At 39.4% G+C, this 27710-nt stretch overlaps 2 protein-coding genes across 2 annotated transcripts in view; both read right to left on the bottom strand.

Annotated features, from left to right (window-relative positions):
* Positions 1–18809, bottom strand: part of stxbp5b (syntaxin binding protein 5b (tomosyn)) — a 29048-nt gene extending 10239 nt beyond the window's left edge. The window contains 19 exon segments of the mRNA XM_065472049.1: positions 906–1054; positions 1302–1427; positions 1654–1838; positions 1979–2199; positions 3335–3375; positions 3506–3573; positions 3667–3814; positions 4124–4196; positions 4289–4443; positions 4985–5063; positions 5318–5441; positions 5850–5933; positions 7190–7253; positions 10365–10499; positions 11784–11884; positions 12240–12321; positions 16943–17040; positions 18350–18495; positions 18498–18809. Coding sequence (XP_065328121.1) covers positions 906–1054; positions 1302–1427; positions 1654–1838; positions 1979–2199; positions 3335–3375; positions 3506–3573; positions 3667–3814; positions 4124–4196; positions 4289–4443; positions 4985–5063; positions 5318–5441; positions 5850–5933; positions 7190–7253; positions 10365–10499; positions 11784–11884; positions 12240–12321; positions 16943–17040; positions 18350–18495; positions 18498–18546 — 2128 coding nt within the window. The 5' untranslated portion in view covers positions 18547–18809.
* A 5702-nt stretch (positions 18810–24511) lies between these two features.
* On the bottom strand, positions 24512–27220 carry rab32b (RAB32b, member RAS oncogene family). Its single transcript, XM_063497748.1, has 3 exons — positions 27000–27220; positions 25051–25328; positions 24512–24676 (listed from the first exon to the last, which is right to left on the bottom strand). The coding sequence occupies exons 1-3, from the start codon at positions 27211–27213 to the stop codon at positions 24512–24514; spliced, it is 657 nt and encodes a 218-aa protein (XP_063353818.1). The 5' UTR covers positions 27214–27220.
* Between the last annotated feature and the right edge of the window lie 490 nt (positions 27221–27710).

Here is a 27710-nt window from a genome sequence, read left to right as displayed (position 1 = left end):
ACACTGTGGGAAGGGGAGAAAAAAAATCTGACACAACAGGACTTACTGAAGTGAGATGAGCGTAGTTTTTTCATAGACTCAGAATACAAGATAGAAAGTCTGGACATGCAAGACGTCACAGTTGGAATGTCTTTACCAAATCACAGAGAGAGATCAACAGTAAAAACAGTGAGACAGAAAAATGCCTGAAAATCTAACTGCAAAACAGAAGAAAATGTGAAGTCTCAGCTGCTTGCTGCAGAATTTCTATTTGATTCACTGTTAAAACAGTATATGTTTCCAATAGTGTTCTTGCAATTTGCATAAATTAAAGACTGCTTTTAAAAGGCAACCAAACAAAATGCAGAGAAAAGAGTCCTGCATCTAGCATCAAGCTACTGAGACTAAAAAGAATGAAGACAAACAGTGACTGACAGGATGATTAGGCAAAGAGAGAAAAACACAATAGAAGACATGACAGAAACAGCAAGGCTGAAACAAGTAAACAAGGTTTATGTATTGTTTTGTCAGTAAACAGAATCAAAAGGCAGTGCTATTACAGCAGAGCGGCTCTGCTCAGCTACAGCATCCATTCTAACATGCATGCTCCACTGTCTTTGCTCCTTCCAACTGAACAGATGGAGAATCCGCCAGCGATGCCCCCTGTTGAGGGAGAGGAGCTACTGCAGGGGGCGGTGCTCACAGTGCGAAGTCAGGGCAGCTGCCAAGTGTCAGCTCTGCCTCCCTAACCCACCTCCAACAGCCTCCAAAAGTGTTCGGCAAAAAATAAAGGAATACAAGGAGCGTAGCAAATTATTTACTGTATTTCAGTGAGATAAATGTTATCCAGGGTGACAAGTTCAGCAGAACACAGAGAGAAATCAACAGAAAAAGAAAGAGTGTTTAATTGGTTGAGTGCAGCTCACCTCCGGAAGGCTTTGCTTTACGTGGGGAGCGAGGCTGCCTCTGATAGGGGTCAGATGGGCTGTACAGCTCTGATGTGCCCATATTGAAAAGCAGGTTTTTCTGGAGGTAGTCCACCACAGCCAGACCGTTACTGTTTCCAAACACCACACTGAAAGACAGAAAGGTCAAAGAATGCAGTGGAACTCCAAATTATGATTTAGGCAGGCTTTATTTACTTTTGCACTTCGTTGCAAATGCTTGGTTACAGTGTTCTTTGAGACAGGATATAATTACAATTTCTTGACCCACACAAATTGAGCACAAAAAAGGATACCGAGCTATGAAGACTAGTGAGGACCCAAAGTGATGTGACCTCATGTCAAAAGCATCAGCTGTATTGAACATAAGAGACTTACAGGCCATAGGAAGAATTGATTGCCAGGCTGGTGATCTGCTGAGGTGGCTCCCCACTCACCCACACCAGCTGGATCACCAGTTCCACCTGGTAGCCCGGAGACTGCTTCAGTGGGGAGCTCCGCACCCTGCATCAAACACACAGCAGGATACGACAGCAGGCTGCAGTTTACACTGGAATAAATTATCATCTCTGGGCAAGCTACACTCTGGATCATCATTTTTATTGCTATTATTATTACTTTAAAAGCATTTTATTAAGAGGATTCTTTTTTTCTTGTGTTTTTCATCTCTTCTGTGACAGCTTGCTTCACAAATACAGAAGCTAAGGCCAAATTAAAAGAAATTTCATACTGTAGACACGGTATATTGTCTCGGGGGCCGTCAGAGGAGTTGCTCCCTGTTGATGGCTGAGTGGGAAGCTCACTCTCCTGAGGGCTGGAGGAAGCTCCCGGGGTTGGCAGGGTGGGGGTCTGCTCTCCTCCTGGGTCAGGAGAGTCCACGTCGCTAAACTCACACTGCATTCGCACCTCCAAGAGCTAAACAAGAAATAAAAAGACAAAAAAAAGGCTTGTTCTTGTAAATGTTTATCCATTATTATCCTATTATCTATCCATCCTGACCTTAGGAATAATTTACCCATTCACTCTGTCCGTTTATTATGCCCCAAGCAATTTACCTGAACAACTTCAGCGGTAATTTCTTGTTTGCTGAACCTATAGACAATAACATGAGCAGATACTCCAGCCACGCACAGCATCCGGCTCTCGGGACACCAAGACAAGGTCTGGATGGCAAATGGGTCCTCATCTACTATATCTGTGTTTGGCTTCTCCTCCTTTCCACGAGCCCTCTCAAACACCTTGGCAGTCTTCAGCTTGTACAGCACTTGAAGCATTACTGTGGAAGGAAAATAAGGACTTGATGATTCACTGCAATCAGTGCACTCTCGATAGCACAGGTTACAACAGGAATCGAGGTGGTGGTGATTAATATTGTTCTTTCAAGGAGCACTACGTTCAAAATCCAAGCAACTAGAATTAGAGATGGGAATTAGTTTGTGAACAAAGAAACCCAGAACATCAGTGACGTAGCAGCTCATCCGGCTCGAAATCCATCAGAATTCACAGGTTATTGTAATGTGTGAAGTACAGAAAGAAAGTGATAAGTTTTCTTGTCATTGGTGTGCTATATTGCACAAACTAATGAGAATTAAAATCTACTGAGAAGTCAAGGAGGCTTGCAAACAGTAATTTCTAGGGCAAAATAATGTAGTTCAACACCAAATAGAAGTGTCTGGGTTCAGTAGCATTATAACTACAGGGTCAGTTGTAACTATGGCCGTAGAAAGCATTAAAATATGTGAACACTTCAGTATGTCGTAGCCATACAACATACATATATATGTTAGGAAACCCAACCATATCTTCCTGATGTGGGAATCATGAAATAGAAGCACTTGGTTATGATGAAAAAGATCATGATTATCACCATTTAATGGGATTCCAGCAGTATGAAACATGTTTGGTAAAACAATATTTAAAGCTATCACATTAGTTCTTTCTTTATCATACATGCATATAAAATGCATCAAGATTGTTAATCTTGTGAATGACTTTGCAAGACAGTTTAAACTGAATATTGCCGAGTGGGTCAGAAGAAAGAATTTCATGAAGCTGTAGGTAGCGTGTATGAAGGTTATGCTCTGAAAATGGAAAAGTGCCCGTACATTTGGGTGAAGACTCATTAGGTGACCACTCACACATGTCAGTTTGATTCAATTCTGACCAATACTGTGTAAGTAGATCTCACGCCTTGCCACAATGCAACTTTATGATGAGGCATGAGATTAAAAAACAAACAAACCCAAAAACAAAACAAAAACAGGGTAATGTGCTGGATATGTACACTGCTTGGTGTACAGTAAAGAAAGCTTATTATAAGTTGCAACAAACAAACAAACAAACAAAAAAAGACATGCATGATGAACTTTTTCTACTAGGTAATATACTGCTCTTAACAACAAAATACTCACGTGCAGAAGCATCCCAAAATTTGATTGACCCATCAGCATGTCTATTATAGCAGGGGATGGACAGAATAAAAACAAAACAATAAGACTTGAATTACTGAACAAGACCTGTGCATATCTTAAAATAAGTAAGCGTGAATCATTATATTATTACTTTATTCAATCAATACAGACCCTGTGATTATCATCTCAGGGTAACTCTGTGTGCCTTGGCCCCAGTTTCCCCCACTAACGGGCCATTCCTGTTAAAAACAAATAAACAAAAATGAAGCTGTCTGCGGTGAAGTCAAATGCTCATGTAAAAATCACATAGACAACACAACTGAGTCATTTACCTTCTTACTGTAACCTTGCCTCTTTTGCCGACAGCCGACAGAGTAAAGTGCAGGAATAAGTTCAGCAGGACAGTCAGCAAAATACTCACAGCAGGTCACCGGTGACTCGTGGATAGTCAGAGGATAAGGGTTTTCAAATATGGGATACCTGTCACGATAATCAGTCACATGTTTACACTAAATATTATACAGCATTATGCTACATGTTTTGACCTGTACGTCAAACTTATAGCTGCGATAACAAATGTTAACAAAAGATGCTAGATTTTGTGTAATGTATTCACCAAAGTTTGAAATTTTAATAAACTTTATTACTCTGTATATTAATATAGCATACTTTAGGGTGGGCAATGTGGATATTTGGTGTAGAATCTAGATGCACAATGTAAAATATCCATGTTTTTTTTGATGCAATATAATTATTAATACAACCACAGCTAGAAAGTTGAATATTTACCCAATCTGTCCGAGGTCTATTACAACTAAATCTTTCTCAAGAAGGACCACCACAGCATAAGGCTCCTGAAAGTCTAGAAAACAAATCGGCAGAAAATTTACACGGATAATGGCATCATTTCAGTTGGTAATTGCATATGCTGTTCTGACTAGTGTCACAGCTCACCATTTGGATATGGAGTTTCACACAGTGTAAGGAAATCCACAATCGGGTAGTCCATCTCCAGAACAGCAGTGCTCTTTCCGTGCATCACAGTAAGACAGGCTCTCCTCCCCACTGTATCGTAAGACAGACCTCCAGACAGCACCATGAATGGGTCCCTGGGTTTAACAAACACAAATATTTTAATAGCTTCTTCAATAAAATTGAATTAGTTGTGGCAGATGAAAAATTACCAGGTGTACTCAGTGGTAAATGGGTAAAGAGGGACACCAAATTTTACTGTTGTGCTTATCTCTGGGGACTTTTTGGCCCGATTTTGATAGAACCTGTGCTGGGAGGGGCCTACTTTTTAATCATTATGAAAACTATATTAATCCCCGTCCTCAAAAGCCTGAGAAAAAATTATTAGATCACTTTCAATGAAATGTTGGCCATTTAGTTAATGGCTTTGACATAAGAGCATCTCTTCAGATACTGCCAGCTGTGTCAAAAATCATTATATTTAACAAGTATCGTGAGACTGTTGCCTTGTCTAATTACTTATTAGACAGGGCCATTTCATCAGCATAAGGACGCTGTCAAGAAGACTAGCCTGTTACATATTCAGAATAACAGGAAAGGACACTTTGAGTACAGGATATGGTTTCAAACTAGCGTCCGTTAAGACACAGGATGGGTGGGAACTACCATCACACTCACCCAGCCCTTGTTGTTTTGTATTCCACTTTCAGGATAGGCTTGCATGGTTCTGGCTTTTTTCCATCCTTAGGCTGCTTTCCTATTGGATTTCAAGATGCCAAAAAAACAAAACAAATCCCCAAAACAAAAACTCATTATATTTTACATTGCAGGAATACAGTACATATGGTGCATACGTGAACATATGGACATGTTGGCATCCATCTGTTATACATGTCAGGCCTCAAAGACTGGCGGGACTACACTATATTTAAAGGCCTATATATAGTTTTTCCATTAATCATGCCTCTGTGAATATAAACAATACAAGTGTGTGTATACAACAGCTCCTACCATGTGGTGTGATGATCTGTGCGGGCTTGGCTGGGGTTCGTACATTCCACGTGGTCAAAGTGCCATCGGAGTGGCTGCAAACAAACTGTTTGCCCTCATGGTGCCAGGCGACTGAGTGGATTGCCTGAGAAACCACGGTAGCCGTTTAATAGAGTGTGATATATAATGTACAAGTAACATATGTTTGATAGTTCAGAATAGCAAAGTAACTCTACATCATTGGGGAAATCAGGGTTTGTCTCAACAAAGGTGATACTTGTCCACCGATAGTTTGGGTCCCTTCAAAAGATTCATGAGTAACTAGCAAAATACATGATAACATTATTTTGAGCTGTTTTTCATTCTCTTAAAATGAAAGAAACCTAAACGTCCATTTCATGTGTCATTATAAAACTTCGGAGAGTTCTTTCATGTGTTAACTGATTTACAAAGAAACCCAACAAGACCAAACATGTTTCTCAGACAACAGTGAGGAACACCAGACAAACTAGTTTCCTCACAAGAACTGGAACAAAGGAAAACAATGCCTTACCTCATCATAATTGTAGCGGTAGTCAGCTTTTTTGGACTTCAAATCCCACAGCACTACTATCCCAGACTCAAATCCAATCAGAAGCTGAAATAACAAGAGAAGCAAAGCAAGTAAGGCTCAGCTGACTGCTGTTAAACTACATTCTGCACAAAATTGGTTCATAATGAATTCACTTTCTGAATGTATGACAGTTATTTATTTTACATTCCCTAGTAGACTTTTATGATCATTGCTTAAGCTGGCATAAGCTGCAGCTAATATTCTGACATTTACACACTGTAAGAAGCAACTACGTTTTCACTTACTATGCAATCATGTAAACACTAGAGTAGCTTATAACTATTATTTTCAAAAATTAGGAATTTCCTTGTGAGAACAGGCTAAAAGATGCGTATAAACCCTTTGAAATGGCCTGTAAGAGGCAAATAGAAGGGTCTGCATATGAACGTAGGTGTTTTTCCATTTTTGGCTCTATATGATGTGAGAAAGGATATCCTTAATATGGTCACCTCAGACGCATATTGTCTGCTGTTCAAACTGTGTTTGCAGGGGGCAGGCCAATAGGGAGACAGCTGGCTTAAATTGAGGCTTGTTCAAGACAGTGAATGAAATGAGGGGGCGCACCAAGATATTCATTTTCACCTCTAAATAATGCAGAGCTACTCCAAAAGAACTTAACAGTGAGATTCCAGAAATAAAAATCCAATTCATATGCTTCATAGGTATGAGCTATAATACTCTGTGTATTTATTTCTTTTAACAAAAGTGCAATTTATTTCCAGTGTCCCAGAAAAGCACTACTCTAACAACAAACTGAAATTTTAGCAAATGCCCAACTGGTGATAGCAGTAACATGAATTCCTGTGCCAAATTGTCTACTAGCAACTAGTAGCAAATTAATATAGTCAACCCAAATGCTCCTAGTTGTTGTTGTCGCTGCCTTTTTTACAGCCTACTCTGCGCCATCACTGCAGACTGTCCTATCTTTAGCTCTGGGAAAACAGTAACTGCTGGTTGAGGTAAAACATCATTACCTATGATCCAAAGCAGGAATGTCCCCTGCAATCCATCTTTATCTAACTGATTATCTCCAGTTCACTTAATCAATTAGTGGAACTTTAACTTTCTTGAATGAAAAGCAAGCCTATATTTCTTTTAAAAGACATTAACTTTTACATTATATAACTGAACAGTCTCTGAGATCCAACTAAAAATCATTGCCAGCTCCGCTTCTCCACATAACATCATCAGATGACAAATAACAGAAAATGTATTTTTACATCTTTGGGTACAATTGTTTATCTTCTCTATAGGCAATGTAATGTTCAGCTATCAGTTACCTTGCCCTCATCCATGGGGTTATCACTGATGTGCACAACAGGCCCTGGGTGTGTCTTGGTAGATCTGTCAGAGAAAGAAAGAAATGGGAGACAGTCCAAGTCAATTTAGGTATATTTGCCACTGATGAGTAAAATGTATCTGATAAATATAGTGATACAGTGGAGCTTTTAGAGGGCGGTAAGATAGAGGCAATTAGGAAAGACATCCAAAATGTAAGCCCCAATCTTTGGTCTTGCACAGAGAAAAAAAGGACAAGATAATAAGATGAAAATGTGCATCAGCGCAACAGTGGGGAGGAAAGGAAAAAAAAAAATAGCCATGGCATATGAGAGAGACAAACAGCGAGGAAGAGAGAGAGTAGGGTCACATGAGGGTCTATGAGAGATTATAGTGTTTCAAGACAGGATCACCGTGGCAACAGAGCAAGGGGCATGGAGGAAGTGAAGGTCTGGCCTAAAGAAAGTGTTGCTGCCTCTGAGTGTGGTCTGGCTCCAGCGGCTAATGATCTCATTGCTGCTGCTGATGAGTCGATACAGTCAGTGATGTCGCAGTGAATAAAAGGAAGGGATGGAGCGGAATATGAACTCCAGCCGGTAATCACCACATTGTGATACACCCGCAACACAAACACCAGGCTTAATAACCAGTTATCATGTTTGTGAACTGGATTTTATTGTAATAAAGATTATTTTAACCTAGATTGTTAACTGACGGAATCGTCGGTAAACATTACTTTAAATTAACTAGTTAAAACTGAGTTTCATTTCCAGCATAACACCAGATATGATCATTAGCGCCATACACAGCATTTCTATCCACTGTAGGAGAGTCTACGAGTTTCCAAAGGCAACAAGCTATGAAGCAGAGCGTGGAAAAGACGATTCTATCAGAGGTTCTACAAAGACATAACTGAATATTTCGCTTTAGATTTCACACCACATCGTTTCTTTTCATCTTCAAAATCAAGACAAGCTAAATCATTTCCCCATCTCCACTTCCTGTACCTGACACATTTATCTAAGAGGACGGCATACTTTGCTCTGACACTTTCAACTCCAGGATCTAAAAGAGCAATTTATCCGATTTCCCCAGCAGCCTCATACACACACACGCACACCTTTATGCAACCAATTTTAGCTGCCAGTCACTTTCTAAAATAATTTTTTTAGCTCGCTGGTGGGCACAAGGAAAAAAAATTGCTTGGAAAAACTTCTACTGACTAAAGTTTTCATTTAGAAAAAAATAGTAATTTCACTACCCCTTTTAAGCCCCAATCAAGGGCTCAGAATGGGCAATTTTTGTGGGAATGTTGGGTGGTAGACATGTAACCAGTCCTTTTAAGACATGTACTTCTTTCCGTTAATCTGAATGACCTGAGTTCATGCATGAATGTGTACTCTGATTACTTCACAGCGAGTCATGACGGCAATCTTACTAGATTGTACCAGTAACATTTTGGTATCCATTTTAAAACCACCCAATTCGGAATACATTCAGTTACTTTAACAGTATCAACAGTATATTAACATTATATTTAAAAAACTTCTGGCACCTGCATTTAGTCTCACTTTGCTCAAACTAATCTCACAGCCTGAAAGCGACTTCTTTATGTTTCTGCACTCAAAACAGTTTTATGACACTGCTTGCTAATGAGCTTTGAGGTTAACAGTTCGTTTTTTTCCTTTCAGCCATTTCTAGAAGTCTGTCTTCCGTGTTCCTAACATGCATGAAATGTCAGACAGCACAACAGCAATAATTTCATCATTTGCTTGTAATGAATTGTCCCCAATACATTTTACTGAGGCGTGCATGAATGAGGTCCCTGAAATGATCAAAGTACCTATATAACACACTATATGAACAAAAGTAATAATTCACTGCCTAATCTTTAATTTCAGGTGTATTCCTACTGCCACAGGTGTATAAAATCAAGCACCTAGCCATACAGTCTGCCTTTACAAATATTTGTCAAACAATGGCTAATTCCAAAGAGCTCTCTGAATACCAATGTGGTACTATAATAAGATGCCGCTGTTGCAACAACTTTGTGAAATTACTTCCCTCCTGGATATTCCACAATCAACTGTAAGTGGTATTGCAAATTGGAAGTGTTTAGGAACCACAGCAACTCCGCCACGCAGAGGCAAACCACACAAAGTTACAGAACAGCGTTGCGTTGAGGCGCATAGAGTGTAAAATTGTCCAATGGATTGCCGAGTCAATATTCACAAAGCTCCAAACATCATCTTGCATTATCATCAGCACTAAACATGTGTGTTGGGATCTTCATGGCATGGTTTTTCGTGGCTGAGCAGCTCCAGTAGGTATAATGTGCAGGTGGTCTGGTACTTTCATCTACACAGTGTAGGTGGCATTGAAAGACACAGACTTAATGTCTTTTACAGAACTGTTAAATGTTGCACAGTTGAGTATCATGGCTCAGTCTGTAGCAATGGGAATGCTGGAGGGATGACCCAAACGACAGAATTCCTAAACTTTATCTAGCAAAATAACTTTGCTAGATATTGCAAGTATGAAGAGGGCTTCAACCTGCCAGTGCTGCCCTGTTTTGACCAGAAATTATTTTTATTATCACTTGTTAAATTATGTATCAAGTAAATAATCCACCATTTGGCAAAGCTGTTTAAAAATGATCATTTTAAAAATTCCCGTGTGCTGGGAAAACCTGTATTCGCTACACGAAAATGCTATCATAACCAGAAAAGATACTGATGGTTATTTTATCCACCACGACCATACACCTGCTTGTGACATTAAATGGGAACCCCTCAGAAGATGCAGGATGTGATGTAAAATTCCTTGCAAACTTTACAGTGGGTGTTTACACGAGGGAGTGGGTGACACAGGATGGGTCACTGGGGTTATGAAGTGGGCACTTCCTATCAGAGATGTTCTGTTAAATCTGGCAGCAAACACCTCCAGAAGTCTCAACTGCAAGTCCTGGCATGGCACAATCACCACCTCCATACCGCCCTCATACCGATCAGAGCTACAGTATTCTCAGCTTACAGGACTAACTGTATCTGCAAGTGCGGGCAGCCGCATTCCTTTGCAATTTTGAGTTTCCTGGTCGAGTGTCAACTGCACAAAGAAGATATGCAAATAGCGAGTGAGTAAAGGGAGGAGGGGTGTAGTTGTGAAATACAGACTCACAGTTCGATGGCTTTGTTCCACATAATAACGTAGCCTGAGAGAGTGAAGGACTCCACGTTGACAATGTGGATGTTTCCTCTTTCTGTGCCGATGTACAGCCATTTGCTCTGGAAGGGCAGGTGGCAGTATGTGATTCTGGAAGAGATCAAGATCCATCACAACCAGGCTTTTTATTATCTCATGACTCAGTTGGCATCAGACGGTTACCCTTGTCCCTAATCACGCTGGTCCAACTGGAAGAAGAAGCAAGTGAGTAAGATTTAATTACAAAGGCCTTGCACTGTGTCACACTAATGAAGCCAGACTATATATAGATCAGTTGGGGGGAACAGCAGAGTAAATACTGTTGCCTATTCTCAACTGGGTGAAAGAAGAATCCAGTCGTACACAACATTTACTATCTGAAATAGAATGAACCTGCAAAAATGTTTTGTCTTTTGCTATTAGTCTGTACCTTAATTGTGATTTTTTTTTCAGAGGAAATCTGGAGTCATTTTTAAATGAATTTGGAAATACTGACTTAACAAAAAGTGTGGTGTTTCTTTTAACAGCCCTGACGGTTTAAACCACCAAGATGCTGCAAAATATCTGTAGCAACTGTTAAATGAAAGGAAAAGTAGCACACAGTCAAAATATACTGCCATTTAAGTCAGTATACTGCTCATTTTTGTCTTGCCATTTCAGTGCAAATATGTCTCACTGGATTATAGAATACAATAACTTTATTATCAACATCAGTGGAAAATTGTCTTCGGTTCACTAAGCAATAAACAAAATGAATCAAATCCCTTCACATCAACCCACATTCATACATACACACATATAAAACTTCAATACAACAACAATAAAAACACATCACAGCATCTCATTATTCAGTATACCGATTGGCTCTTGGCACAAATGATCCCTTATACACCGCGGTGAACACCGGGTCAGCAGCAGATAGCCGCACCCCCGGGTGGGATCATCTTATGTTTACGGTGTTCCTGTAGCATTATTATAATGTCCTTCTGGCCAACATAAAATTTCTGCTACATTTGAAAGAGGGTCTGAACAGAGAGAGGGAAAAAAAAAATCTGCAGGCCAAAAATCCAAATAATGAGCTGAGAAAAATTGCAAAGCTGGGTGATAAAAATCTGTGGGTGCCACATTCCTTCTAAAATGTAGTGATTTGATGCATTGTTAATACAACCCCCCCCCCCCCCCCACACACACACACACACTGATTTTAGAACAAAAAAAAGAATTGCTCCAACACTGAACCATTAGTCACAGATTTTCCTTATTGGCTAAAAGAAATGGCTAAAAACAGCTGGTGCAGCCCCACAGCATGTGGCCAGCTGTGAAGGCAAATTTTGTTCACATCAGATGCAGTGTTGCAGCAAATGCAGCAGCAGACAAACAAACACATTACTGTACCTCTCCCTGTTAAACTTGAGCGAATGCAGGATAGCAGGGATTTTTTGCCTCAGGTTCCACAGGTGGATGCTGTCATCAGCTAAGGCACTCACCAGCGCCCCCTGTGGTGATGGTGATAAACAGAGCAGTTATTTGCGTTGAGAAAACATCATGTGGCTTGGCATTGACACTTTATATGGCTGTATTACAAGCATGTGATATAAAGCTCATAGACTTTACAGTATAAAGTATGCTGAAGTAAAGCTCAAAGTGACAATATTCAAGTAAAGTCGACTGAATTGAATACAGGTTACACCAGTAGCATTACTTTTAATCAATGTATAAAAACACATTCATCAATAGATTCATGGCTGGGTGTGTGAGGAGAGGAGTGAACAGGCTGGGAGTGAAGAGGTGGTGAGGAGGAGGAGAGAGAAAATCAAACAAGGACACAAGGAACAGGTAATGACAACAAACCTCGTTGATCAGGAACTGGAGCTGGATGACAGCAGCGTTGCTCTCGTGCTGACAGTAGCACTCCACCCCTGCACGGCCAAAGCTAAAAGTTTGCTCAGTCAAAGAAAACTGGAAAGGTGCCAGGAAGGTTCATGCAGAAATCGAGGAAAACCTATTTTAAAAATGCTGCAGCGATTCTAATATAATTTCATACAAAAAGATGAAAGTGACAATTGCTATTTCCAGCCTTCTGTGATTTTTCTAATCAAAGGTTCTTAAGTTCTTTGTTTGTTTTTTCTGAACTAAATGGAAGTTGACATTTTCCGCTTGCATTCCTAAAAAGGCACAGGCAAAAGCATGTAACACACTAAACTGATGAGTTATAAATAAAATCAGTGGGCCCTGTCTCCCTCATATATTCACATGCGTCAGCCAGTGTGACGGCAGCATGATTAACTTCACACTCACCTCTCTCTATTGGACTGTTAAGTTTAACTTAGAGATTCTCTGCCTGCTTAATTTGTCCATTCAGAAGCAATCAGGCTGCTCGTTCAACTAATAAAAGACGCGGGGCATCAGAAATTAGGAACAGTGCAAAAGTCAGACGCATTGCCACGTAAGCATTGGGGCTGTAACGCCTCAGATAAAAACCTCCAAAATACTTTCACAAGCAGCTGAATAATCACAAGAAAAACTGGGGGAAATCCTTCAACTAGCCTCTAATCACTCTCAGAGACATATGTGCACTGAGTTGTGCATGCAAGCACAAAAGGAGGAGGAAACCACAAGAGCACTAATCATACAGCCAGTCTATGAACAGACAGACCACAGAGACAAAAAAAAGGTGCAGTGTTTCTCATACTATTAATGTTAGCATGCAAAAGAAACACTCCAAAGACTGGCAGCTATGTTGACTAAAACCATTTTAAGGCTCAAATAGTATGATTCTGTACAGGATTAAACAAGCAAGCAGTGATCAAACAATCCCTCAGTTCCTTAAACAAACTAAGGTGGGGTTGCAGGACACTGTTTCAGGATGGGCTCGTTATATGACAGTGGTAAACTCAGACTATTAGAGTCAAGACTTTTTTAGCTGGCACCAGTCGAAGGCTGTGGGCAGCTGAACTCACATTCACCCACGACCTTTTAGTCCAGTTTTAGCTCCTGGCATTACAGGTTGTGTACAACATTTGTCAAAAATATTATTGGTTATCATGTTTCCATAAGTCCACAATGAACGAGGAGGAGGAAGAAGAGTCATTAAGTCCATTGCATACCCTCTGGTGATGCATAAATAAAAGCATAAGAGCAGAGAGGTAGCTGAAAAACCAAAAATGGTAATATTTAAAAGTGTTTTCATCATATTTCTGTAATCCAGTGGGGGTCATTTAAGCAACCCGGCAACAGTGAACACGAAGTATGTGTTGTTTTCCAGTGATTATCAACTCTTCGCTGTAAGTATTGTAAAACTGATTCAGCTGCAATATAGGTTAATGGTACTGCTGAGCAAAGCTACTTTCTAGGCTAGCAGGAAATTACTAACACGAACCTCAAAACAAGATCTTATCACTGCGGGGAGCGAGTGCATACTTTTCTAACTTCCTGCCACACTACATGATCAAAAGCTTAGGGGCCACAGGTATAATCTACATAGTAATAGACCATCTATACAACAATACATGTTTCTCTTTATTTCTTAATTTCATTGGCAGTGTGGACACAGGAAGATGGGTCACACCACAAAACAAAAAAGATCAAAATGCTAGTTACTGTCACACACTGTTGATCATATGATAACTTTCATATGATTTGCTTTTCTCTTAAATTAAGTAACTTCTTAAGTTGAGTAATCAGTTAGTTGATTGCAAGGTTCCAGTTTTTGAGATGTGAAGAGTTCCTGCTGCTTCTTGTCCTGAATTAATTAACGTTTTGGACTGCAAGACAACATGAACTGACTGGATATTAGCTTTGTCTGATTAAATAAAATGCTTTATCCGTTATTAAATAACATTATATTTTGTAATTAAGATTCCGGCTTCCTTGGCACAAAAGTAGGGAAATCAATCACAAAAACAACACAAATATACAGAAAATATTGGTAATATTGGAAGTCTCTATTTGTGCATCCTACTGAATAGATCAACTCTCTGAGCAACTGTATTGACCTGCACTTTACGATTTCCAGTCATACTATTAAATCAAATACATTTTGAGAATTTAGAAAACCATTATCTGGTAATCAATCATGAAATCAATAGCAGCGCTGTAAGCACATCACAGGACAACACAAATCATGGGTGGGAAATTCATCTTCCCAAGGGACCACATGAGAAACTGGGAATGGTGTGGAGCTGAACTCAATTCTGCTCAATATTAATTTTATCTCTTTATAAACTGTTGCTAGTAAAAGTAGATGTTCCAATGAGGCCCAAATTGTGGCCCCGTGGGAAAATTAAAGGCCCACTCTTGACCTAAGCTGACCCCTCACTGGGCCTAAAAAACAGAAATAGTTTTAAATACATAAGCTACACCCATTAAGGTAGCTAATGTGTCTTTTTAGACTACTGTTGCTGCTAACTGCACCAAACATTAAAATAATTTAAACAAAACTATGGGTGTCTCACTCAAAGCCACTGGGGTTAACTTTTCTGACGAAAACCCTGCAGATGCTTTTTTTTTTTTTTTACCCATGTATGAAAGGAAAACACACTTCAGTCCTAATGTCACAAAGTTTGACATATCACAGCAGACGCCAAATTATTTGTTCTCGTAACCTTCTTAAGGATATCCCCCCATGTCCCTAAAAACATCACACACTTCAGTCATACCCTATGAACATCAACACTTCCCTGTTCGGTAAACCACTGTGGTTCACCGCAGCATTTCAACATCAGCAGGTTTTCTCACAAAGTCAACAGATGATACGCATGACAGGAAGTTCTCTTTCATGCTAGTTTACCAATAGAAGAGTGATAATGTCTTTAGCAGTCTTTCTACAAGTGCAGATATTAATACCAAAAAAGAAGGAACTACAGCGTAGTGAGGCAAGTACAGCATTTCTGCTCTGAAAACTTTCAAAAACAAATTCCGACTTCTACCACGATCAGACCAGCCTTTACCTAATAAAATATTGATTTTGCAAAAAGTTAAAATTAATATATTTATATTGGGTTCACTAATTAAAGTATGCAGGGAGAAAATACAGCTTCAAATCATCACCCTGTATAATGTTAGTGAGAGAGTATATCCCTAATGTGGTCATCTAAGGAAGTCATCCATGTCTAGAAGCACAGAAGAACCACCCACCTGCTGTTCAAACATTCTGTTTGCCAAGTGCAGCCAGTCAGAGGAGAGCTGGCTTGTCTATACATGTGTGCTTTTACACTAATGACACACATCAAATGAAAAAGCCGGTATCAAACCAGGGACCTCTTATGCTTATAGCATCGGCAACCAAACAAAATATATCCCAAGCACTCAGCTATTGGATCAACCGTGATGTCTAGTTTTTAAAAAAGTTCAAAATGTGTACGGTCACCGCACACAAAGATTATCTGCATGTGCTTAAACACGAGACATGATGGTTTTATAATTGCCAAAACTGCACTGGAAAGAGCACGGAAATGTCTAGAGTTACACACTGATTAAAATGCTGTAGTAGAGGCAGATCTTGTAAAAGCAGACATTTATTGCTTGTAGACACCTCATTGAGCTTATGTCTACTGAGCTGTGGCAGCAGTTCCAAACTCCAGGGGCAGTGAGGTGGATCGATACAGACCATCTTTTGATAAATGGACCAATTGCCTGAATGACAGTAATCCCATCAGCTCCACCTTGCACATTAGGACAACATGGAACAGTGTATGTTCTGTGGGAGTAGCCCTGTGAAAAAACAGCATGCCCTCTTAATCTAGAGAGTGGATAATGAGGAGGACAAAGCCACTTAATGAAAATCTAAACAAGGCAGGTGGGCTTCTTAAGCAGGATACCAGCACAAAGGGAAACCCTGAGCTGATACACTAATAGGTCAGCCCTGAAGGCATAACCTGGATATGAGTAGACTATCACATGCAGTGTTTAATAGACTGGAATCCAGGGGCAGTTCTGCTGCTGTGACTCACGGATGTTAGCTGTAAAAGCGAATTTTTATCCTTCAAAACAAAGAAATACGAAACTGACTTCCAACTGCCTGAGGGGCCACACAGCACTGTGGCAGCTTGATTGTGTGTGCATGTCGTGCAAGTCCAGTTATGTTTACAGCACATATGAAGTGGCATCCTGGCACTGACTGGGCAGCACAGTTGATGAGGTTGGCTCCTCGGCATATGGCAGAGGAGCTGTTCATGCTACTGCAGAGATACCACTAATGAGCCTGGGTGCTCCAGGAGAAGGAGGCTGCTGGTTGCACATAAACACATCCTAAGCCTAAGAACGCAGATTCCTTTAGGTTGTTTTGGAGATTCTTTTTTTTGTTTGTTTGTTTTTGTAGCGTTGGATGACAATAGACAGAAAGGATCATTTACTCTATGAACTCCCGTGCCTTTGTGGAATGCTGAATGGCAACTTAAGTGGAAAAAAAGTTCCTGGAAACGATTCCAGGAACTTGGACACGGATTTACTTTCCTTACACACGTGTGCAACGACTGTGTGGGTAAAAGCGTTTTTAAAAAAAAAAGTAAACCTTTACTTTCCTTGCATGACTCTTCACGTGGGAAAAAGGATACAGCCTCAAAGCTCCAGTCTGAGTCCCAATGGCCAAGATTTTCTGTACGGGGTCAAAAGCCATTGAGGATGGTTGATATGGAAAGCCATGACGCACAGTCTGCAGGAAAAAAAGGAAGAAGCAGAATTTACATTAGACCTTAAGCCAGCTATTCGATCATCTCCTACACAGTCGAGCTGGCATTAGTGGAGGAAAAAAAATTATAATCTCCAAGAAATGCAATCCATCAATGTGGAAAATGTGCTCTATTATCAAAAGAAATTAGATAAAGCATAAACATTATTGAAATATATTTCTCATGGCTACTTGATATCTGTGAAGAATTAATTTTGGAAAACAACAGTAATACATTAATTTTTATCCAGTCTTAGGCTCAATATGACAACCTTGAGCTGGATTTTTATTGTCAGAATCTTGCAGTAGCTTATCCTCCAAAATATTATCATCATCAGGCATCTATAACCCAATTGTTTCAGGTTGGAAACGTTGCTCAATCATCCATGAGCTCTCTGCAGCTTGCAGCAGGATTACATAACAGGTAATGCCATGGCCCTGTAACCTGGGGACCTGACCTGTTCTGCTCCCAGCTGGAGTTGGAGCTGGTGGGCGAAACCTTTCCAGGCAGCCCTAACAGTCTGCATTACTAAACCGTGCATGATTAAAAACGAGGCTGGGGAGCTCTTGTGTAGTGACCTGTGAGGCTATGATTTAAATGATCAGTTTTATTTATTTATTTTGCCAAAGCTGTTCACTCACATGCTCTTATGCACTGTACCCACAAAGATTAGGCTCTGAAGCGATTGCTGCACTCGTGGATGGTGGTGGCTTAGTATAAAAATCCAAGTAGAAGTTTAGCTGAAGGTAAGAGAGGTGGTGGATATTTACTAGTGTTGGAGTTTTTGCAATAAAAAGTGTTCTTCTCACCACCTTTGAAACACAACATGGGAAATTTGCAGTGGATCCACTATTATTATGATAAACGAAATACAGGCTGCAGATGTTGCCCTCAACAACTCGCATTAAAACCCACGTTAGACCTGCATGAAAAGAAGTGAGCAATGTCCAAATGGGGTGGGTGAGTGTTGTATTGTAATTTTATGATATTTTACAGTGACGAATATACAGTTTCAAAGATTCAGAGCAATGCAAACAGCCCACTATGGACTACATCAAGGCAGGGCTGGCTAAAATAGACGAAAAAAATTACAAATAAATAAATCACATTGTAGTGTTCAAGTGTGTGACTTTAAATCTGGTGTGTGTACATTCAAGTGGTTTCCATCCTAAATAATGAAATTAATATCCAGAAATAAAAGCAGTCAGCGTTTTGTCCTTTCTTTTTTTGTGTCACGCTGCTGTCATCTGACTGTCAGTTCGTTAATGTTAGCTGTTATTAACGGAAACCCACCTTGCAAAGCTGAAAATGCTCCGACTGTAAAGTCTCCTGGACAACATCGTTTTCCCTGGGAGTACCCGGCTGAGCAGTTGCGGAGGAGGAGGAAGAAGCCGCTGTCAAGCCGTCCAGCACCTTCCGAATATTAAACTTCTTCATTTTCCTCCGGTACACAAGCGACGGTTCAGAAAACAGATCAAGCGAGCTACCATAAATTGGATACAGAGAAGGGGTAGCTGCTAGCTAGTTAGCCGAAATAACGCACAGTTAATACCTTTCTGTATACATCTCACATGTTACGGAGGGTGTTGCCAACGCATTCTCCAAAAGCGCCCGAGTCACGAACATTGGTTTAGAGAGTCCCTTCCGATAGCAGCCCTAATGCGCCATTTATATTGCCAGCTTTGGCGTTTAGTCGACCGGGATCAGTCGTTTCCGCCAGCTCCTTCCCCAACCAGGGCTCAGCGGGTAGCAAAGTGGCTACGGAAACGCAGTGAACTGCAGCGGGGATTGAGTCTGCGCTCTGCCGTCACCCGGATGCAGGACCGGTGTTACGGTGTATTCCGTGACCCGTCAGATTAGGTGACCTCGATCGGAATGTGAGCTGACAAAACGTTTTAAAACTGCTTGTGTTGACACCTGCTGTGAAAAAAGAAGAGCATAAATAGGTTATACATTTCGATAGCTATCATAGCAAACTAAACCAATTTAAAATACATCAATATCCTTAAATTATTGTAAGTTTAATAGAGGGAGTGTTATTATTTCTAAACACCTATGTATGGTCATTTTGTGTGGCTCAAAATTAAATTATAATTTAAAAAAAATCCTCGAAAACAAAGTCCTTAATTTTGCCACAATCTTAACATTTGTTGTCGCTGTGAGCTCTTAAAACAATTTTTAGGTATAAAAAAATGTTTACATAGCAGCACAAGGAATTCAGATAGCCCTGCGGCCCCTGCTGGCTAAAGAAGAGTCCCGAGCAGCCTCAATGCTCGAGGGCTGGGAGGGAAGCAAAACCTTACCCCAGTGACACCTGTCAAACCTTTGAAGAGTGGTATAAAAGTGCAAACAAATAACGCAGGGAAACAGTGGGAGACAATGTAGCCACAAGCATCTTTTACTAACGCCCTTTCCCACTGAAACGCGATATAAGGGTACTCCTCTGGTATTCTATTCCAATCTATTGTGCATGTCTGAAAAATAGGCCGTATTTCCTCATTCCTTATGTTCCCCAAGGAAGAAGATTGAGGTTATTTTGCCTCTGCAGAGAATTGGACACAAAGCTGGAAAACCTGGTTAAATATTCACCTTTGTGATATGTCATTCTTTTAATTAGCCCATTAAAAAAAAACTTCACATGTGGGCATATAGTTTTATTTTAACTGATTCAGGAATTAAGCAGCTCCCCTTAAATGGTACACCTGACAAAGTCACGTGGAAGACACAAAAGACAGAAAATTGTCGAGTTAACCTTATGAGACATTAAAGCCATGGCCTTAGCAATACACGTTTAAAACGTCAGAGCCTTTTTGTAACTTCGATTTAAGACATTGTTTAGTTTTGGTTCTTTTCTGGATTTAATTCTGTCAAAAGTTTTGTATTGACTTTCAATAATTTATCACGTGCAACACTGTGCAAAAAGTCTTGAACTGCTCCTATATTTTGCTTCCAAGGAGCCAGATTTTCTTGTAAATTTTTACAATGGCCCAGACTTTCTGAATGTCAAAGCTTTGCTTTGCTGCTCTTTTGTCCATTTTCAGTCCAGTTCTTGTACCTGACCATTTTCAGAGTGATGTAATTTTAGACTTATGAATCATTCAAGCACAAAAAAAGCATCTAAAACAAGATTACAGTGTTTTAATTTATTTATTTTATTACAGTGTCATAATAGACTTCTAGACACTTTGTTACCTGTTGGCTGTTGCAAAAAAAACAAACAAACAAACAAACATATTTTATTCTCATTTCTTAAGCTTAATTTATTAACTCAGAATCTCTGCACTCTTGAATGAGTGATGACTCCGGAAAGTTCCACAAAAACAACTGAGTGCTTGGAGAGGTGATCGTACTAATATCACATGGTTAATGGTGAACATGCATGGAAAGCACTCATCAATTCAAGTTGTTTGGCTGAATCTGTAAAAGGGGTAACAGTTTGACAGGCGTAAAATAGCATTTTTTGCACCAACAAGGGGATTCTCAAAGAGCTATTAACTGAAAACTGGGCATATCTCAGCACCATGTGCAAGAGTGCTTTTGAAAAAAATGAACAAATGAAGGACAACAGGAGTCTTTGTGATGTTTACAGATGACGAGGTGGAGATATGCAGTGGAGACAAGAAGAATGAAAGTCAATAGGAACAAGGCAGGAGGCGTGTGAAAAAGAGGCAAATGGAAACATAAAGACATAAGGAACAGAGAAAGAGAGCAGATAGAAAGGCATAACTGGATACAAAAACACACAACAAAACATCAGTCATGGATCAACTCACTGAAGTTTGTGAGTGTTTTTTTATGCACAGCTCTTTCAAGGTCCCACCACAGCATTTCAGTTGGGTTGAGGTCTGGAGTTTGACCAGGCCATTGCAACACCTTGATTCATTCTGTTGTAGATTTGCTGCTGTGCTTTGGATCATTGTCCTGTTTTGTTACCTAATTTCAGAAAGCTTTGACTTTCAGATAGATGGTCTCACATTCGACTCCAAAATGCTTTAGTATAAAGAGGAGTTCATGGTCAATTCAGTGACCCCAAGTCCACCATCATCAGCCCACTACCACTGTGTCTGACAGTTAGTATGAGGTATTTGTCCTAATATGCTATATTATATTCAGTGTTTTCGTTTTTTTTTTTGTTTTTTTTTATACTGCTTCAGCGTTTGGTATTGATAAAGACCCCCACCTCCTATTACCATCCATACTACACCAAAGTACATTTTCTGTGAAGTAATGAAAACTTTACATTGGAAATTTATAATTACAGGACAGTCTCTACAAGGATCTACCAGATCATTTTCTGTAATGTTACATGTTTATCATGTAGTCTCTGTCAAATTGTCTGTTGCTATAGAGGTAATTCCTGTGAAACCTGTGAGAATGTACTTCGCATGTACGTCTACTTCTGCATTTTGGCTTAATTCTTGTTAAATAAGGGCATGGTGTAATATATCATGTGTTGTTTATCTGAGGTTGTACTTACCCAACTTGAAGGACCACGTTATTATTATTTTTTTACAATGTCCTGATATGTAAAACCTTAGAACAGAAAGAGGGAGTACTTTATTTTTACCATGACTGTATGAACTGCAATTGTTCATACTGCTGGAAAAAAAAAAAGACTGCATACCAAATAATATAAATAAAAACACTGTCAGTGCAGTTTGTGGATTTGACAAACAGCGCTGATCACAATCAAAAATAGAAATTATGGAGAAACTCAAATTTCAGACTTGATCTCCCGAACACTTTTAAATTTCTCGTGTTGTCACCTAAAACTGGAAAAAGTTGAGTATTTGCATTTTATGCTACTTTAAATATTGCTTTTAAAAAAGTAGTAGCTTCATCTGGCACTCGTTATTTTGCAGATCATTACATGCAAAACATCTGATTAGCTTATCCTTTAAACTGCTATAGGTGACACTAAAATGCAGCAAATGTAGCTACGAATTTAAAAATCTGATTCAGAAATATGATGCGATGAAGCAGAACATGTTGGTGGTTGATGGGGGAAACAGGACTGGTTCAGTACTGCCAATAACCCTTTAGAATCAGAAACAGGATTTTCAGATAGAATCAGTTTGTCTCAACGTTGATGTGGACAGCAATACAAAAGAAAAAACACTTTGTGTCCCTTCTCAAAGTGTCTTTGCACAGGTATATTTTGTGCACTAGATGGCGTCATCTACTAGCAAACTATTAACCTCTAAATCTGTATTTTGTTGTGTTTGAGAACTTGCCTTGTGACAAAAATTCAGAACCATGGACAGCAACGTAAGGATTCCAGACCCTCATCATGGAGCCCCTTGATGGTACAGGACGTGGTCAATTTAAAGGGTATTGTAGGTTCATTCATATTCTAGCATTTCTTTTCTTGCATTTATGGACTCGGGCACATCAACATACATAATGTAGGTGCAGGAGAATGTCTGCAAATATCTGCTATTCAAAGACTTTTTCCACACAGGACATCATAAAATGGGTCACACAAGGCACAATAGGAGAGAGTGAGAGGCACAGCAAAGCTATGCACAAAGCTTTACGCTTTATAAACCTATTCACAAGTTTGACTAAATTGAAATTGTCATGCAGTCATGAATATATGAACGAAGCTGCCAGAGAAAATGCACGCCGGAGGGCTGATAAAACAGGGCAATATCAATAATGCACAAGTGATGGGATCTGTTGCTGGGAGTGAGGCTCCCATCCATTCAAACTGTCATATTTATAAACAAGTTAAGGAGCGGGGCTTTTGTGTCCGATGTGAAAAAGTATTGGGGCCAGCATCCCTCTTTGACTTCTGAATGTAGGTCTCCAGAAACTGGGACATACATCCAAAATTAGCAGTTGTGTGTTACTTCTTCCATCGTTTTGCCTCAGGCACAATTGCCACATGAGGTAAACTACCTTGCTGACTTTTATGCTGCAACTCCTTTGATCAGCATGTAGAGATCAGATGAATTTGTGGGGGGTTTGGATAAATATGGGAAATTGTGGTGCCCATTTTTAACTTTTTAATCTATTTTGGGGGAAATTTATGGTAATGCAAATTAATGCCACGTCAACAACTGCTGATATAACAAAACATTATGTGATTATACTCCAAGGTTAAATCCATTCTCATGACATATCTGGAGAGAGTAGCTGAATTTGGACAAATGTTACTCTGAAAAGGTACCCAGCGGCAGGATGTAGAACAGTTCCCTTGCTGCACTGCAAGGACACCGAAAAGTAAAACTACAGGACAGCAAAGAACAGATTGGTGTGCAAAAATAACCTGAGCAACACAAAACATGTCAATGAGCAAGACAAGGTATCGTACATTGCACTGGTTTAAATGTCAGACTTTAAAGGCACTTTAATTTCACATTAATAGCATTAAAACAAACCACTCACTTAAAAGTTATTATTTCAGATGTATTCTGTTAAAACACCTTGTAACTGATTAAAGCATAAAATTTACAACCCTTTAAAAAGGTCATGGTGACATGATTTAAATGAACAAACTGTCCATGAAAAAGAGGTAAAAGGCAAGAAATATATTTGTTAAGTTGATCAACGTAGAATTAACCAGTTACTTTAGGCAGTGTAGCAATAACTAAACTAATGAAATAATGAACTTATAAGCCTGGCAACCTGTCGAGGGTGTGCGATGAATGGATGAGCTTGTCATTTGCTAAATACTTTCAAATGGTTTTATTTCGATCTCAGCCAGAATTTAGTGGCTGATATTTTACTTCATTGACACATACAGTCACATACACTCATTCTTCTGATATTTGCTAGATACAGGCTAAATGCTCTGCTCCCAGTATAGCACACTGTGTACTCTCTGGGCATTTTCACAAATCTCTTTTCTCCACCAAAATCAGGTCATGCTGATAGCTTTTCTCTGCTTTTGGCCGTATCAATCTGAGATGCCTTGCTTATGCATGGGTCTTAGCTCATCTTACTGCAAAAGTGATTAAGAGATAATTATACGCATGGGTTGCATAACAGACGAAGGCACAGTGGAAGCTGGAATCAAATAAAGTGTCATTTGATGAGGACTATTTCATGAAATATACATTTTCGCTGTTTTTCTGCATGGGAATAAACATTAGATAGCTTGTGGCTCCTCATCATAGTAGGTCATTCTCTAGCACGTCTAGGTTGTTCAGTGAGTGTCACAGACTTTTCCCAGCAGGATGTGTATCATGCTGATCTGTTTATTATCCTGACTGGATCAGTGGTTTATCAGAGGAATGAGCTCATTGTCTCCACAGAGGTGTTTATGAGGCAGCCCACACAGTCCATAGATTATTGAGAAAAACCGGCAAAGCAGAAATATGAATATAAAGCTACTGAAGCTTGCTGGCTTTCTGTCATAGCTTCACTGAGGTGGCTGTGGATTCATGTCCCAGCACCACAAACAGGTCAGGTTCTGTTTAACCAGCAGTAGCTTTAGTTTGGCTCTTTGTCTCAGAACAGTGATCTCCCGCAGCACAGTGACTGACTCTGACTCTCCGTGGGAGTCTGGTTCACTTTGATCCTATCCCAGTGGTGCTCTTCAGCGGACAGGCTGGTGTCACACAGCATTATTTGTTTGACAAGGAAGGCACCTGCCTCTTCAATATTTATATCTTCCTAAAAAAAAAAAAAAAGCAGGGAAGAACACGATTTAGAACATTGTGTATGCATCCGCCGGGTTAAGTGTTTGGCTGCGTGTGTTAATATTTTAACATATTTATATGAACAGGTTATATGCAGTAGCTGCAGTGATAAAGTTCACACATGCAATAAAGCATACCCTCATGCAAGTCTAATGCAGGATCTCATGCAGAATGGATTCTTGCAATATGAATATTTTTAGATATAAAATCTATTAAAGTAGTCAAACAGAATCCAAACCCTCAGATAATCAGTTAATGATCTGCTGAATATCTTAATGTTATTACTTCTAAACAGCCAACACTGACTGTTACTGAAGGCACATATTCCCCTGATATGGTTGCACAAACCTTAGCAGAAGTCTCAAACCAGCCCAGGAAGCTGTTGTTTTTACAAAAGCTGTCCAGAGAGGACACCAAGGCTCCATCCCTCCCCGTCAGGTCGCATTTGTTGGCCAGCAGGACAGCAGGGATCGGTTGGCCACTGTCAAGACGCACTTTGGTATCCAGGTCTTGCTTCCACTCAGAGGCAGCCTCCAGGGTGCAGCTGTTTGTAATGTCAAAGACCACTACTGCTCCCATCGCCTCTTTGTAGTACACTCTGGACATGTTCTTAAACCTCTCTTGGCCTTGAGGGATAATAAAATTATGTGTGTAATGGATCCTTTTGCTCAACTTCTAATAAAACTTAGCTGCAAGTAGGAATGTGGTTTTTTTTTGTCATGGATAGGCAGCTATTATTTGAGATTTTTCTTCTCTTTTTGATCTTTTTGAATTATCATGTCAAATCAGACTGCAACCTAAATGTTATGTAAGAACTGAGCAACTACTGATAATTTTCTGAAATAAAATCGTATGTTTCCATGGACACTGGCTAGGATTAAAATTAGCTCTGAGTAAAGAATGGATAAAAAAAAACCCTGCAGTCTGACTTGAGTTTCCAGGCACTAAAACATTCAGCAAACTTAAACTTAAATGTAACTTTAAAAATATGTATAAAAGTTGTGTCACCAAAAAAGAACTGAAATATAATTTCCACAGGGAAAAAAAATGGATTTGGATGAATTAAAAAAAATGTGCAATTTTGTAATATTATGTGCAAATAAAATGCTTTCCTCCAGAGTTCTTGTTTATTTAAAATACATAAATACATTTTAGGCAAATAAGTGTACTTTCTATCATTTTCTAATTGATAGTTTATTTAAATGTACACTCAGCATCCACTTCATTAAGTACACCTTAATACTGGATTTGTGACATTTGTGACTGGAAGCAGTCGTAAGAAGATGGGTTCACTGTGGACATAAAGGGGTGGCCATGATCAACAACAATCCTCTATAGGCTGTGGGGTTTGAACAATGGAACTAAGAGGCCCAAAATGTGCCAAAAAAATAAACCACAGTAACCACAACCAGTCTGAATTGTTGATGAAAAGGCAGGATGGAGCCAGGTTTCCAAATTCTGTACCTACCTTCCAAAGGTTGCTGAAAAAATCAAAAGTCATCAGACCAGGAAATGTTTTTCCAATATTCTAATGTCCAATTTTGGTGCGCCAGTGCAAACTGTAACTTCAGTGTTTTTACACAGGGTGTGTTCTTCTGCTGCTAAAGCCCACCTGCTTCAAGGTTTGATGTATTGCCCATTCAGAGATGTGCCATTGAATATCTTGGTTGTAATAAGTGGTTATTTGAGTTACTGTTGTCTTCCTATTAGCTTAGAGGAGTCTGCTGTCCTCTAGCATCAACAAGGCATTTTCACCCAGAGAACTGCCACTCACTGGATATTTTCTCTTTTTTGGACCATTCTCCCTAAATCCTATAGATGTTTTTTTGGGAAAAATCCCAGTAAATCAGCAGTTTCTGAAAAACTCAGACCAGCCTGTCTGGCACCAACACCCGTACTACATTAAAAGTCACTTAAATCACCTTTCTTCCCAATTCTGATGCTCAGTTTGAACTTCAGCAGTTCATCTTTACCATTCACATGCCTAAATGCACTGAGTTGCTGCCATGCCAATTAGACATTATGTAGAACATGTATACCTAATGCAGTGGCTAGTGAGTGTATCTCTGGTATACTCTATTCAAATACACATTATATATAAATAAATGTATCGAGATATTACTTTACTACATTTAAAATGTTTAGAGATAAAAGCTTTGGAGAAACTTTTTAAATAGTTTTTTAAAAGTTTCGCAGTACAGTTTTTACAGAGTTTATAACAGATGCCATAAAATTAGATTTAGCCTGTTCATCCAATATTTTTGTACAGGAATTTGCTTTATAGCTTTGAAACTCACCTCCAATATCCCAAAGCTGTAGTCTCACCACTGTCTTGGGATCCCATTCAATTGTCTTTAGGGCAAAGTCAACTCCAATGGATGCTTTGTATGTTTCATCAAAGCGTTTATTAACATAACGCATGACAATGCTGCTTTTCCCAACCCCCAGATCCCCAATGACTAAAACTTTAAAAAGCTTCTCTGTAGATAATGTCACCGAAATCCTTCCCATGCTGCGGTCCACGAGCTGACAGGCATGGAGGCAAAATAAAATATTCTTTTCCTAATAATTGTGTAAAACTAGGTCACATTTACACAGAGTTTTAAAGTAAAATAACAAGTTGTAGAAATAACAGTGTTACAACACTCTGCGTTATTCCCTGTGTCACTACTTCCTACGGTGTCCCTGTTTTGAAATTCTTCCTTCAAACCAGAGCAATAAAAAGCTGACCTTTGATTTATAAATCACTAGCAACCACGCCAAGAGCACAGAGCCACCTAATGTTTCAACTTGAAAAACATGAAAGACAAAAGCATAAAAAATATTTAATTTACTCAAATCAAACAAGTGCCCTTCAAAATTGTCGTCTACAGCAACTACCATTTTAAAACTGTAGATTTATTTTACACTGAACTTCATATAGCTTATATCGATGTATAACTAATGCAAATAGTAGCACTTTATTACACTATACAATTTTGATAGGAAGTTAAAGTCTCAATATTTAG

Source organism: Pelmatolapia mariae, linkage group LG16_19 (assembly GCF_036321145.2).
Source record: "Pelmatolapia mariae isolate MD_Pm_ZW linkage group LG16_19, Pm_UMD_F_2, whole genome shotgun sequence".
Taxonomy (NCBI): domain Eukaryota; kingdom Metazoa; phylum Chordata; class Actinopteri; order Cichliformes; family Cichlidae; genus Pelmatolapia; species Pelmatolapia mariae.
Note: the sequence above shows the minus strand (reverse complement) of the source record. Positions and strands in the feature narration are given on the sequence as shown.